The 15,792-nt window shown below is 38.3% G+C and overlaps 1 protein-coding gene across 1 annotated transcript in view; it reads left to right on the top strand.

The window, feature by feature from the left end:
• Nucleotides 1-15,792, top strand: part of CFAP210 (cilia and flagella associated protein 210) — a 36,973-nt gene that overhangs the window by 16,724 nt on the left and 4,457 nt on the right. The window contains exons 5-8 of the mRNA XM_004744095.3: nt 2,152-2,308; nt 7,970-8,109; nt 11,812-12,004; nt 13,161-13,325. Coding sequence (XP_004744152.2) covers nt 2,152-2,308; nt 7,970-8,109; nt 11,812-12,004; nt 13,161-13,325 — 655 coding nt within the window. The remainder of the gene's footprint in view (nt 1-2,151; nt 2,309-7,969; nt 8,110-11,811; nt 12,005-13,160; nt 13,326-15,792) is intronic.

Consider the following 15,792-nt stretch of genomic DNA (forward strand, 5'->3'; position numbering starts at 1 on the left):
ATCTTTATTCACTCAGTTGTTCAAATCAGAAACCTAGGAATACACCTCAGTTCTTCATGTGCCTTTATTTTCCGCACCAAATCTATCAGCAACTGATACTGAATTTTTTTTCTCCAAAATGAATCTTAAAATTACTGCTGTCATCTTAATCCAGACACCCTCATGTCCCATGGATTACTGCCTCAACTCCTTAACTGGCCTCCTATTCTCTCTTCCTAAGTACTTTTCCTTTCATCATCCAGAGAGATTTTGTTAAAATAAAAATTGGTCATATTATTCTCCCACAGGGTGCCTGGGTGGCTCAGTCGGTTAAGCCGCTGCCTTGGGCTCAGGTCATGATCTCGGGGTCCTGGGATCGAGTCCCACATCGGGCTCTCTGCTCGGCAGGGAGCCTGCTTCTTCCTCTCTCTCTCTGCTTGTCTCTCTGCCTACTTGTGATCTCTCTGTGTCAAATAAATAAATAAATAAAATCTTAAAAAAAAAAACTTTTTGGTGGTTTTCTGTTCATTTAAAAGAAAATGGAAATGACAATCTCCTGCAAACCCTTGTCTGATCTGGCCTCATCTTCTCAACCTCCTTTCCTACCACTCATTCCCTTCACTTATTCTACTTCTTTTTTTTTTTTTAAGATTTTATTTATGTATTTGACAGGTAGAGATCACAAGTAGGCAGAGAGAGAGAAAGAGAGAGAGAAGGTGGAAGCAGGCTCCCTGCTGAGCAGAGCTCCTGATGCGAGGCTCGATCCCAGAACCCTGGGATCATGACCTGAGTGGAAAGCAGAGGCTTTAACACACTGAGCTACCCAGGTGCCCCACTTATTCTACTTCTATCATACAGATCTCCAAGCCTTTGAGCACCTGTCAAACCTTTGCTTGCCTCAGGGCTTTCTCACAGGTTTTTCCCTCTGTGCGGAATTTTGCTCTCCCATTCTTCATCAGTGGGTGTCTCACCAGCTCAAAGAATCTTCTTTGCATCTAATAATTCTAACAAACTAAATAGACAATAAAAAATTTTTGAAAATCTAGTATTTTTAGGGCAATCATAAACCTGGTTTAGCTGTAAACTGCAGTGACTTTTATCTTAGCTCCTCCCACAGACAGTGACTGTGGCTCTAAAGCTGCTTACTCTGTACAGATGCATCAGCTGGGAATCTCCTGTCCTGCGTTGGCTTCATAATACCAAAGTGAACTTACTGGCTCACTTTACTGTGTAGTTCTCCATGGCACAGGGAAAAGGAATTTTCCCCTCTGAAGCTTGAGTGATGAGTCTCCAAGAAAACATTCTTTTGGATTGGATGCATATGAAAGAAAGGTTTATTCCCCAATCTTTTCATCTAAGTTTGTTGTTGAGCTACCCTGTGTCTATCTGTTCAGGAAGAAAAAAAATTAGAGACAGCAGCAGATAGAGAATGGCAGTGGAGCAACCTGCACACTCGATTGGCTGACAAGGATGCATGGGCCAGTAGGCATCTCAGGCTGAGCTGACTTGCCAGTATGCAGAGGATTGATCGCAAGATGAGACACTCAGAGTTTGCAATAAAGTACAGATGGTGGAAGCTCATGGTAGTGATGGTGATGGGGCTGGGAAGGTGGGCTGAAGACGTAGAGCTGGAGCTACATCTCCCAGAACACAGCCCTGCAGTAAGGAGGGTGCTCAGGGATCTCTGAAGCACTCACTCATAAGCCCTGTGTGGCTTACCACGCAGAAGGCGGCAATAGCTAGTGAATGCTGGCTAGAGAAAGAATGACAGCCAAAGTGGCTAGCCCATTTCCTAAGAGGCTAGAACTGTAGTGCTGAAGTTGAGAAACACTAGGGATTAAGGACTTTTCTGTATAATGTCACCATTACACTATAATGTCCTTCAGTTAGCTAGTTCTTTCTAAAGGAAAGTAATATTTGAATCTAGCATAGGATTTAATTTTGGTCAGGAACGAAACAAATGTTGGAGAAATGAAAATACTGACAATTCTGGGCTAACCAAAATTAGATTTGCTTTAATAACTGCTTTTTATATATCTGTTCTTGTCCCCAAAGAAATTCATAAGTTTCCCCACAGCTTCAAATCATCCCAGGTTAGAATCTAATTCATTTCTTTAAAATATGACTTATTTTTCTGCCTTGCTCTCAATTTTAGTTATGTTTTTACTTTAGAATCAAGGAACATAAAGAGGAAGAAGAAAGAAGGAGAAAACATGAAGAAAGGGATGCTAAAGAAATAAAGCGACAGAATGCATTATATGAAATAGAAATGAGGAAAAAACTAGAAAAGAAAAAAGAAGAGAGAAATGAAAGCAGAAAACTGTTTTTTGTAAGTAAAAAATACAGCATTTCTTCAAAAAATGTATAGAGTCCAGCAAATGACTTTTAATATATTTTTTATAAAAAATTGTGGAGTAGAAAAGAAGTTGTCATTAAGTTGGGTTTTTAAGTATACTTTGAGGTAGCTGTATTTGCTATGGATTTATGTGGACGTGCTCTCATGCATGAACAAGAGAGAAAAGAATGAGACTTTTTTCCAAGTGAATACATTTTCTTGTCTTTTTTAAAAGAGATTTTACTTACTTATTTGAGAAAGAGATCACAAGCAGGGTGAGGGGCAGAGGGAGAAGCAGCCTCCCCACTAAGCAGGGAAATCATGCAGAGCTCAATCCCAAGGCTCCAGGATCATGACTTGAACTGAAGGTAGATGCTTCACCACCTGAGCCACCCAGGCACCCCACATCTTCTTGTCCTTTAAATGAAAGTTGTGAGGAATGAATGGGGTAATATGTGTCCCGTGTCTGTGTCACTGTTAGAAGTACTCAGTAAATGTAGTAGTTGTTTTGTGCCTATTGCGACTCACTTTATTTTGTGATTTTTTTACGTTCTTTTCTCTAAAATTAGTTTTTATTCTTAACTAATAGATACACAGAATTAAAACATGAAACACCACCAAAAAGCTTAAAATAAGAGTAGCAGTTCTTAGCTTTACCCCTTCTGCTTCATGGAGACAACCACTTCCAGGTTTTTTTAGTTGTTTGTTCTGATATGAAATTATATTCTAAATAATCTGTATATTTAAAAAATATATATTTAGTTCTAAAGATATGTATCTTGATTTATCAATTTTAGACATTTTCTGTCTGGCCTTGTAGTTGAGGATTTACCTCTTTCTAATGCTGTCCCTTTCCCATTCTCCCCTTCCCCTGAAATAATTATGTCGCAATTTTAGCTAAATCATTATTATAATAAAATATTGTTCTCTGAGGAGCCAACTAATATACCATGATTATATTTCTTTGTTTGCAAAAAATGTTTTTCCAAGATTAAAATAATTGTGTATTTGCTTTGATGACTGTATACCTCAGTTTTTTTCCATATGTTCTTTAAGTTCTGTCAAATGTATGTTGATATTAGTGTTCAAATATTCATCTAAGTAATATTAAATTATCTCTGTTCTTGATTTTCTTAGAGTTCCCTCATGCAAGTCCTCTGCCCTTCTCTAGGCCGCCTGCCCAGCGATCATTCTGACTTCCCTGAGTCCCTTTCCTGGGCTTCAGTTCCCACTTCCTCAATTCCATGCCCTCCTTTTTCTTAGCTTACTTTTTTATCTTACTGAAATACATCTTTGGGTAACTTCCTAAGAAAGGATATACAGGTCAATTTTTTAAATTCTCATCTGAAAAGGTTATCATTTAAAGCCGTATTTGCTTTATTGTTTGACTGGACATAGAATTCTGGTTCAGAATTCAGAATTTTGTATTCATGGTTTCATGATCATCTGACTTCCAGTATTGCTATTTAGAAGTATGATGACATTTTATATGGCATTTTGTATTTTATTTTTCTCTCTCTCTTTCTGAAAGATTTCCAGGTCATTTTTACTTCACAGTGAAATACTTTGGTGTAGTTCTTTTTATTATTTTGCTGAGCTCTCAGTTGATGCTTTCAATCTGAAAACATATATTCCTTTCATCCTGGAAACTCTTTTTTTTTTTTTAAATTGTTTTTATTTTTTTTCCTTTTTTAAAAAAAAATTTATTTTCAGCATAACAGTATCATTATTTTTTCACCAAACCCAGTGCTCCATGCAATCCGTGCCCTAATACCCACCACCTGGTACCCCGACCTCCCACCCCCCCCACCACTTCAAACCCCTCAGATTGTTTTTCAGAGTCCATAGTCTCTCATGATTTACCTCCCCTTCCAATTTACCCCAACCCCCTTCTCTCTAACTCCCCATGTCCTCCATGCCTTTTGTTATGCTCCACAAATAAGTGAAACCATATGATAATTGACTCTCTCTGCTTGACTTATTTCACTCAGCATAATCTCTTCCAGTCCCGTCCATGTTGTAACAAAAGTTGGGTATTCATCCTTTCTGATGGAGGCACAATACTCCATAGTGTATATGGACCACATCTTCCTTATCCATTCATCCGTTGAAGGGCATCTTGGTTCTTTTCATAGTTTGACGACCGTGGCCTTTGCTGCTATAAACATTGGGGTACAGATGGCCCTTCTTTTCACGACATCTGTATCTTTGGGGTAAATACCCAGGAGTGCAATGGCAGGGTTATAGGGAAGTTCTATTTTTAATTTCTTGAGGAATCTCCACACTGTTCTCCAAAGTGGCTGCACCAACTGGCATTCCCACCAACAGTGTAAGAGGGTTCCCCTTCCTCCACATCCTCTTCATCCTGGAAACTCTTCATATTTTATTTCTTGTATAATCTTCCATTTTGTCTCTTCTGTTCTAGAGCCCTTCTGATATACATTGGACTTTCTCAATTGATGTTGTAATTAAAAAAAAAAAACAGTTTTCTAACTTTTTTAGTCAGGGGAAGTCTCAAAAGTAATAGTCCCTTAAATTTTAAAGTGCAGAGGTAGTCATTCCAAGGCTGAAATGGCAACTCCAGAATCAACAGGGACTGAAACAACTTCTCTCTCTCTCTCTCTCTCTCTCTTTTTTTTGCTTTGCTATTCTTGAAACCTAGATGGCTTCTGTCATCACAGTTGCCCCATGGCCCTGAATGGCTTCAGGAGCTCTTGCTCTCATATCCACATTCCAGGCAGCAAGAAGGAAGAGAAGATGGGACAAAAAAGAATACCCAACCATCTATTCTCCTTTTAAGGAACATTTCCAGAAGTCATTAATGATTTCTACTAAATCTCATTGGTCATAATTAGTCATACTTAGCTGAAGAGAAAGCTTGGAAATACAGTCTTTTTAGACTAGCATGTTGCCACTCTGAACAAAATCTGGGTCCTGCTTCTAATGCAGAAAAAAAAATAAGCTTAGGTAGACAATTAATTATTCCTGCCATTTTTGGTTTTCTTTTGAGAGTCATTCCCAAATTTGTCTTTTAAGCTTTCTATTGAATTTTAAATTTAGTTACCAAGGGGCACCTGGGTAGCTTAGCCAGTTAAGTAAGGATCCAGCTCTTGATTTTTTTTTTTCCCCCCAGCTCTGGATTTCAGTTCAGGTCATGATCTCAGGGTCATGGAATTAAGCCAATGCTCACTTTTTTTTTTTTTTTCCTCTTTAACACAAAATTGTAATGCAAAACCAAATTTATTTCCATGTATAACAGTGAAGATTGGGATACTAGATTAAAAGGAAAGCAGTCTTCTGTCAAACAGATCAAGATTCTTAAGTAGCTGCCTTCGAGAGCTACTGCTATGGATGACTTGTTGGGCGGCCTTCAGATGTTGACGCCTCTTGGCCCCATGTTTCCAAAAACCGTTCAGGTGTGCTTTCCCTCCCAGACAGCCTTTCTAATTCCTCCATGCTCAGCTCAGTTTGTTTGAGATTCTCTCTCTCCCTTTCCCTCTGCTCCTCCTCCTTGCTTGCTCTCTCTCAAATAAATAAATCTTTAACAAAATAAAATAAGCTACCAAATTAAGCTACCAATTAGCTACTAAAGTTTTAATTTCTAAAAGATTTTTACCTGTTATGCTATTGTTCCTTTTGCATAAAATCTTATTCTTATTCCATGGGTGCAATATTTTTATCTCTTTGGAAATAGACACTTTGGAATGGGACAGACTTTTAAATGCCAATGCTACCACTAAGTAACTATGTAACCTTGAGCTGAAGCTTTCAACTTTTAAAAATGAGAATTAACTTTGTGTTAATTAACTCTATTCTTTACTATTTTTAAAAAATCTGTATGAATATTATAATAAACTTAGAAAAAAAGAGCAAAATATAACTTTTAAGAAATCATTTAGAACAACCACCTTTAACAGTTTGATATTGTTATTAGTTTCTCATGTTGACTAATGCTTCTCCTAACTAGATTATGGGCTTTTAAAAGTAATAGCCATAAGATAGGAGAGTACTTAAGAATGATAAGCATAATAGACCCTGGGTTAAAAATATATTGGAAGATTAAATGTTGCATCTTTTACTTCAATTGGTTTCTACTTATAGTAACTGAATACACTAACATATCTATATATCCAGGCTATTGTGTTCAAAGTCATCTATTTTTGTGATATCTAATTCAGGCTGGAGTGGTAGAATATATGCTGATATGAACAGATTTATATTTTTTGTTTTGAAACATAATGACCTATATTAAAATATTTTGTTAGAATATATATCTGTATCTTGTGTATGTGGGAAAAGAAGGTCTGGACAAGAAACTAGTTTCACAGTGATCATGTCTGGTGGGGGAATTAGGAATATAGGGAGATAGTAGATGGGGAAAGAAAGACACTTTATACTGTGTATCTATTAAATATTTTTAATTTGTGTACCATATAACTATATTAACTATTTAAACATTAAATGAAAATATTTAATTTATATTTTCTTTTTTTGTTGTTTTAAAGATTTTATTTATTTATCAGAGAGAGAGAGGGAGAGAGAGCGAGCACAGGCAGACAGAGTGGCAGGCAGAGGCAGAGGGAGAAGCAGGCTCCCCGCCGAGCAAGGAGCCCCATGTGGGACTCGATCCCAGGACGCTGGGATCATGACCCGAGCCCAAGGCAGCTGCTTAACCAACTGAGCCACCCAGGCGTCCCTAATGTATATTTTCTGATTATAAAGTTTTTTAAAGATTTATATTTTTTAAGATTTTATTTATTTATGAGAGAGAGAGAACAAGTGAGGGGAGGGGCCAAGGGAGAAGCACACTCCCTGCTGAGCAGGGAGCCTGACATGGGCATGATCCTAGGACCCTGAGATCCTGAGCTGAGCCAAAGGCAGATGGTTAACTGACTGAGCCATCCATTCACCTGTTATTCAATTATTTGATAGAGAGAGTGAAAACACAGGTTGGGGGAGGCAAAGGGAGAGGAAGAGAATTTCAGGCAGACTCCTCTCTGAGTATAGAGCCCAATGTGAGGCTTGATCTCACAAGCCTGAGATCATGACACCAGCTGACGAAACCAAGAGTTGGCTACCTAACCGACTGAGCCACCGAGCCTCCCCCTAGAATTATTTTTAATTTTATTTATTTTTTTTATTTAATTACATATTTTAAAGAAATGAGATATTTGAAAGGAAATACAGAAAATCATTAAGACAAAATGTCACATATATAATCTCATACCCCAGAGATTAACTATTAAGATTTGATACATTTCTCATTATATCATTATAAAGTTGTATATCATTATAAACTTGTACCTTTATGTTTACAAAACTGAAATATGCTATGTAGTATTTTATAGTCTCCTTTCACCCCACTTACTCATTATTTGTATCTTCCCATATCATTGAGAATATAATTTATTTAACTGTTTTTTTATTATTAAAGATTTAGAGATTGTTTCCAGTTTTTCACTCTTATAAATGACTTTGGGATAAAGTATATGGTACATAAAGCTTAATGCATATCTCTGATTCTTTCTTTAGGATAAATTTCCAAGAGAGAAGTTGAGTCAGAAGCTCTGACCATTTAATAGGTTCTTGTTAGATATTCATATGTTGAAAGATATTTTTCTTTGCAATAGGATAATACATAATTTTTCCCCCAAGGAAAATATGAATGACAAAAATATCATCAAAGCTGTAGAACGGCAGCAGCAAGAGGAGGAAGATGAAAAGATTAGAAAATTTATCAAAGCTAAAAAGCGTCTTATGCAAATAGGGAAAGAAAAAGAAGCTGAAACACACAGGTAAGGTTTTAAAAGTAATTCATGTAATTAATTAAGTACTATCTGAAATTATTATAAATCAGAAGTTGTGATATATGAGAGTAATTTTTAAGAATAAGTCATTGGAGGGTCCTGGGTGGCTCAGTCGATTAAGCGTCTGCCTTCAGCTCAGGTGATCCCAGGGGACTGGGAAGACTGCTTCTCCCTCTGCCTCTCCCTCTCTCTGTCTCTGCCATTCATAAATAAATAAATAAAATCTTTTGGGATGCTGGGTGGCTTGGTCTGTTAAGCGTCTGCCTTTGGCTCAGGTCATGATCCCAGGGTCAGAGGATTGAGCCCCACACTGGGCTTCTTGTTCAGTGGGGAGCCTGCTTCTCCCTCTGCCTGCCGCTCCCCCTGCTTGTGTGCTCTCTCTCTTTCTGACAAATAAATAAAGTCATTAAATAAAATTTTTTAAAGAGTAAGTCATTATATATAACTAGGGCATTTAGTGACATGATGGTCTCAGAGTTAGGGTTCCCATGGACTATTAAGGACATTTCTCTGGTAGATGGTTGGAAATAGTGAAATCTCTGCAGTAGGGGAGGGATATGAGCTAGAGATGGCTTTGTGAGCCACTGGAACTGGGGATACAGGTGAGTTCACCTATGGTAAGTAGGTAAGAAATGAAGGTGGCGTAGTCCCTTGGGAAGTCCATATTGAAGGGTCAAATGGACAAAGAAGATCATGTAAAGACCAAAGAATAGTTTCCAGAAATTGGAAGAAAATCAGAGAAACAACCAAGAGAGTTTCCATAGAAGAGAGCAGTCTCAGGGCGCCTGGGTGGCTCAGTTGGTTAAGCCTCCGCCTTTGACTCAGGTCATGATCCCAGGGTCCTCGGATTGAGCCCTGCCTCGGGCTCTCTGTTTGTTGGGGAGCCTGCTTCCCTCTCACCGCCCCGTCTGCCTTTCTGCCTACTTGTGATCTCTGTCTGTCAAATAAATAAATCTTAAGAAAAAAAAGAAGAGAGCAGTCTTTGGTGTTAGGTCAATAGAGGTATTAAATGAGATTTTAAAAAAGATTTATGTATTTATTTTAGAGAGAGAGAGTGGGAGTGGGCACAGGGAGGGAGAGTCTTAAGCAGACTGTGCACTGAGTGTGGAGCCCAACAGGGAGCTTGATCTCACAACCCTGAGATCACAACTAGAGCGGAAACCAAGAGGTGGACACTTAACTGATTGTGCTACCCAGATGCCCCTAAATGAGATTTTTTTTATCTTTTTTTTTTTATATTTATTTATTTGACAGATCACAAGTAGGCAGAGAGGCAGGCAGAGAGAGAGGAAGGGAAGCAGGCTCCCTGCTGAGCAGAGAGCCCGATGCGGGGCTCAATCCCAGGACGCTGGGATCATGACCCGAGCCGAAGGCAGAGGCTTTAACCCACTGAGCCACCCAGGCGCCCCCCTAAATGAGATTTTAAAAAGGAAATGTTCTTCAGATATGGAGGCCATTGCTTACTTTAGTGAGAAGTTTAGGATGAAGTAAGAGAGAGGAGGCTGGTTGCAGTACCTTGTGTTTCTGTCTACATCCCACTTTTGCCTTGTGCAAAATGTTGCAATGCTTTATATCTCATGTGGAGTATTTACTAAGGCCCATAAGGCTCTCCACCATCTTAATTCCCAGGTGAACCCAGCCTCATCTCTTGGACTTTATCGTGTACTACTATGCTCTCCTTCTTTGCCTCCTCATCACTCACACTGGACTTCTCCGATATCTTCTCTGGGGAATTCTGACCTCCCTAAACTCTTTCAAAAGAATCATTATTCAGATGTCACCTTCTCAATGAGGCCTTCCCTGACCACCTTAATTAAATTTACCCCACATTGTTTATCTGGTGCTGGGCGCTCTCCCCCTTCCTCTCCCTGCGGCCACCTCCCCCGGCCCTGATATGGCTCGTGGACAGCAGAAGATTCAGTCTTACCCCACATTGTTCATCTGTTTGTTTACTTTTTCCTCATTCCAATTATTTACTTTGTTAACTATCCCTCTACCCCAGCTGTAATGAAAATTCTAGAGCAGAGATTTAATGCTTTTGTTTACCGTTGTGTTCCCAACACCTGGAATAGTTTCTGGAACATGGTAGGCAATCACTAAAAGTGTTTAGAGGGCACCTGGGTGGCTCAGTGGGTTAAAGCCTCTGCCTTCGGCTCAGGTCATGATCCTGGGGTCCTGGAATCGAGCTTCGCATGAGGCTCTCTGCTCAGCAGGGAGCCTGTCCCCCCCCACCCCCAACCCTGCCTGCCTCTCTGCCTACTTGTGATCTCTCTCTCTCTGTCAAATAAATAAATGAAATCTTTAAAAAAAAATAAATAAAAGTGTTTAGAATATTGTTGTTGAAAGTCTAGATGCAGTATCACTTTTCTCATGAAGCCTTCCTTTTTTCTCATCTGCCTATGTCACTTTCTAGCTTTCTCATGGTGTGAATCACCCTTTGCTATGTATTGTTATTTGCATAAATGTCTTTTCTCCATTTTAGACTATAATTTCCTTGGGATATGCACTGTGTCCTTTCTTCTCACTTCTCCTTCATAGCTTTGCAAATTCACTCAATACATTAGTGATTCTGTCACATCTAAATTAAAAAGTATTTTTCACCCAATCCCATATGAAAACGCCCCTATTCCTTTAGCAAATACCTAGTTATTGTTAATGACATGCCTGTCACCATTCTCAGCTCTGAACTGGAGAGAGGACTTACCCATTCTCTGACCTCAGGAATCGCATAGTGTAAAAGGACAGTTATCTATCTTCATATAAATAGATGAAGTCGGGGCACCTGGGTGGCTCAATGGGTTCAAGCCTCTGCCTTCGGCTCGGGTCATGATCTCAGGGTCCTGGGATTCAGCCCCATGTCAGGCTCTCTGCTCAGCAGGGAGCCTGCTTCCTTCTCTCTCTCTCTCTCTGCCTGCCTCTCTGCCTACTTGTGATCACTGTCAAATAAATAAATGAAATCTTAAAAAAAAAATAGATGAAGTCAGGGGGCATCTGGTGGCTCAGTTATTAAGTGGCTGCCTTTGGCTCGGGTCGTGATCCCAGGGTCCTAGGATCAAGCCCCACATCAGGCTCCCCTGTGGAAGGAAGCCTGCTTCTCCCTCTCCCACTCACTCTGCTTGTGTTCCCTCTCTTGCTGTGTGTGTGTGTCTCTCTCTCTCTCAAATAAATAAATAAATAAATAAATAAATAAATAAATACTAGATGAAGTCAGTAAAGTGCTATGAATAAATTATAAACAGACTATATAGTAAGAGGATGGATTTATTAAGGTTTTGACAACTTTTACTAGATATTTTTGAGGTTTCATTTTAAGAAAGGCCTTTATTTTATAACCTAAGCCTCCAACGTTAGAGGGAACAGGGTGTCTGATTAAGTATTTTGAGAATTTTTCATTGTGAGAATTTTAATACTTTATTTCCTACACACACACACACACACATACATGCACACAACATGTACTTACAAAAGATATATGTATTAGTCCCTTTAGATTTTTAAAATATACTTCATTCTAAAAATAAAGTATTAAAAATAGTCTTCACTTAAAATAATCAGTACGTATATAAGGAACAATGAGGCTCCTTTCAGTTTTGTAAAAAACTATAAAATATCTGATTTCTAATGAAATTATTTTGGCTCATAACAAATCTATTCATGAAGATTTAACAAATAATGGTTATTTTGTTACAGGCTAATGGAAGAAAGGAGAGAAAGAATAAATAACTTTCTGAGTGAACTAATGAAAGAGAAACTTGACAATGAAGATTTGATTATTGCTAGAGATACTGCAGAAGCTGAGGCTGAATGGGAAAAAAGAGAAAAAGAAAAATATGAAAAAAACAAAGCAGAATTAAAAGCAATTGCAGAATATAGAGCTGTTGTGGTAAGCAATTCAATTATGACAAATAAAACTTTTAAAAAAAATTAAGTCCTGGGACGCCTGGGTGGCTCAGTGGGTTAAGCAGCTGCCTTCGGCTCAGGTCATGATCCCAGCGTCCTGGGATCGAGTCCCACATCGGGCTCCTTGCTCAGCAGGGAGCCTGCTTCTCCCTCTGCCTCTGCCTGCCATTCTGTCTGCCTGTGCTCGCTCTCTCCCCCTCTCTCTCTCTCTCTGATAAATAAATAAAATTAAAAAAAAATTAAGTCCTGTCCTTGCTTTGGCAGCACTTATACTAAAAAATTAAGTCCTTTCCACTGTAGTTGCCACTCCTTCAGCCTCTCTGACAAAAAACTGGCAAAGATTTGAAAAATAATGTAAGAGTTATCTTCCTATATTCTTTTTTTTTTTTAAGATTTTACTTATTTTATTTGACAGACAGAGATTACAAGTAGGCAGAGAGGCAGGCAGAGAGAGAGGAAGGGATGCAGGCTCCCTGCTGAGCAGAGAGCCCAACACGGGACTCGATCCCAGGACCCTGAGATCATGACCTGAGCCGAAGGCAGCGGCTTAACCCACTGAGCCACCCAGGCACCCCAATCTTCCTATATTCTTGAAGTCAGGCCATGTTTAATTTTTAATGGAAGCTCACATGATAATCAATTATAAATAAGATATTCATAGACACAAAATAATAATCTCTTTTTTTTCAGAACCATCTGAAATGCAAACATTGTTATTCACTTAATATACATTTGAGTGTTTTTCAGACTAATGAAATACAAATTACCCTATTGCATTTCTGTATTTTTTAATCCTTCAGATAATCCTTATGTCCTACATAATTGACTGTTGTAATATTTAATTTAGTTTATAAACATTATAGCAATTAATTTTTTACCTACAAATATTCCTCTACCTTGGGAAGATCTTGCTATTCTGTTCCTGTATTTTATTTTTTAAACCAGTATCATTCAAGTTTTCATTGTGTGTTTTACTGTTATTTGAGAAACAGAACAAAACCAAAGTAAACCAACCATGTAGGAATCAGCCCAGATTCATATAACTTTTGCCCTTTCATTGCTCCTGGCTTTCTGCTTGGAGCTTCCCACTGGTTGATTTTTAAAAAAATGTTTTTTTCTCTTTGCCTTTTAACATCTAGATGAAAAATAAAGAGGAAGAAGAAAAACAGAGGAAACTAGATGCTAAAGAACAATTGCTGGCTATCATGAAAGCAGATCAGATTTTCCAAGAGCATGAAAAGGAGAAAAAATGCAAAGCTGATAAAGAACGTCAAGAACTTCGAGATGCCCATATTCAGCAAATGGTAATTATTCTTAAATGTTTATACTTATTTTAACAATAAATATATAATGTAGAATTCATGCTAGTTTTCTGTTTCCCAGGTGGTTTCATCTGTCAAATCAGATCAAATGACCATTATGGTTATGACACAATAAAATATATAAAAAATGTGGAGTTAATTTCTCTTTTTATCTGTATTGAAGTTCCCATAGTAGGTATATATCCTTTGCACAGATATTTTTCCTTCTATCACTGTATATACTAAAGAAAATGCAAATTCATATGGCAGACCATGATGTTTATCTTCTGTTTTACTTTTTCTTCCCTCTTTATAACGATAGCTCAGAGATTATGCTGTTTGCGAGCTCATAGGTTTCAGAGTTGTGGTGCTAGGGGGTACCAGAAATTTTAGATAACACAAGGAGGACGTGGCATTTCATCATTTATGACTTAAAACTGTTTTCCAAGATGGCTATACCATTTTCCATTCCTACCAGCAACATATGCCTGGACCAATTGTTCCACACCCTCATCAACACTTGTTTTTGTTATCCTAAATGATTTCTAGTGCAGTGATATGTCTTGGTGTTGTTTTGCATTTCCCTAAAGAATAAAGATTTTGAATATATGTTCATGTCCTTTATAGACATTTGTGTGCCTTCTTTTATGAAGTGTGTATTCAAATCTTTTGCCAATTATTCAATTGGGTTGTTTGTGGAGTTTTCAAAATAAATTATTTATTTGAGAGAGAATGCACAAGCATGGAGCAACAGCAGACTCCATCCCAGAACCCTCGGATCATGACCTGAGCCAAAGGCAACTGAACCCCAAGCACCCCTGGGATGTTTCCTTATTATTGTTTTAATGTTTTTTTTAAATGTGGTAGAATATATATAACATAAAATTTGCCATTTTAACCATTTTTCAGTGTTCAAGGCCATTTAGTGCATTTACTGTCACCACTGTCCATCTCCATAACTTTTTCATCATCCTACACTGAAATTCTGTACCTTTTCATTCCCCCTTTCCACCAGTCCCTGGTGACCACTATTCTACTTTCTGTCCTGGTAAATTTGATTATTCCAGGTACCTCATATTAGTGGGATCATATCTGTCCTTTTGTATCTGTATTATTTTACTTAGCATAATATCTTCAAGACCCATCCATGTTTTAGCATGTGTCAGAATTTCCTTTTTTTATTAAGGCTGAATAATATCCTATTGTACATATAGACCTTATTTTATTTATACATCCATCCATCAGTAGACATTTGGGTTGTTTCCGTCTTTTGGCTATTGTGAATAATCCTTCTGTGGGTAGGGTATTCACCTATCTGTTGAGTCCTGCTTTCAATTCTTTTTTTTTTTTTTAAAGATTTATTTATTTGAAAGAGAGAGAGCACAAGTAGGCGGAGTGGCAGGCAGAGGGAGGAGAAGCAGGCTCTCTGTGGAGCAGGGAGTCCGATGCGGGACTCAATCCCAGGACCCTGGGATCATGACCTGAGCCAAAGGCAGCTGCTTAACCAACTGAGCCATGCAGGTGTCTGAGTCCTGTTTTCAATTCTTTTGTCTATATATACAGAAATAGAATTGCCAGATCATATGGTAATCCTAGGTGTAACTTTTTTAAGAACCACTGTTCTATTTCCTTTTTTTTTTTTTAAGATTTTATTTATTTTGAGAGAAAGAAAGAGAGTGTGCAAGCAGGGGGAGTGGCAGAGGGAGAGAGTGAATCCCAGACTCCATGCTGGATTTGGAGCCCTACCCAGGGCTCAGTCTCACAGCCCTGAGATCATGACCTGGGCTGAAATCAAGAGTCAGACAGGTGCTGACTGAGCCACCCAGGTGCCTCTTGAATGACTATATTGTTTTCTATAAAGCTATACCACTTAACATTCCCACCAGCAATATTCAAGGGCTTTAATTTCTCTGAATATTCAACATTTGTTGTGGTCTGGGTTTGTTGTTGATGGTTTTGTTGTTTATGATAGCTATCATAATAGGTTTGAAGTGGATTTCACTTGTGGTTTTCATGTGCATTTCCCTAATGATGAGTGGAGTGGTATTGAGCATCTTCTGTTTATTAGCCATTTTGGTTCAGCCTGAATACTTCCTTTAGCCAGGTGGGTTAGCAATCAATCATTTCAGTTTATGTGTTTGTGGAAATGCCTTTGTCTTCATTTCATTGGGTATGAAATTACTGGGTATCATTCTTTCCCAGCCCTTTGAGTATATTGTCCCATCATCTTCTGGCCTTCATTGTTTATCATTAGCAATCTGCTGTTAATCATATTGTTGCTCCCCTAAATGTGATGCATCATTTATCTCTTGCTGGTTTAAAAAATTCCTCTTTATATTTTTGGCTTTTAGTAAATTGACAGTTTGCTTGACAGTCAACCAATATGTGGGTGGAGCTTATGTTCAGTTCATTAATGAAATGATTTTAACCCTGGCGCACAAGCGATGTGTGGGTTGAGGATGTTATTCCT

The sequence above is a fragment of the Mustela putorius genome, unplaced genomic scaffold (assembly GCF_011764305.1).
Source record: "Mustela putorius furo isolate JIRA1106 unplaced genomic scaffold, ASM1176430v1.1 tig00003869_pilon_pilon_pilon, whole genome shotgun sequence".
Classification (NCBI taxonomy): domain Eukaryota; kingdom Metazoa; phylum Chordata; class Mammalia; order Carnivora; family Mustelidae; genus Mustela; species Mustela putorius.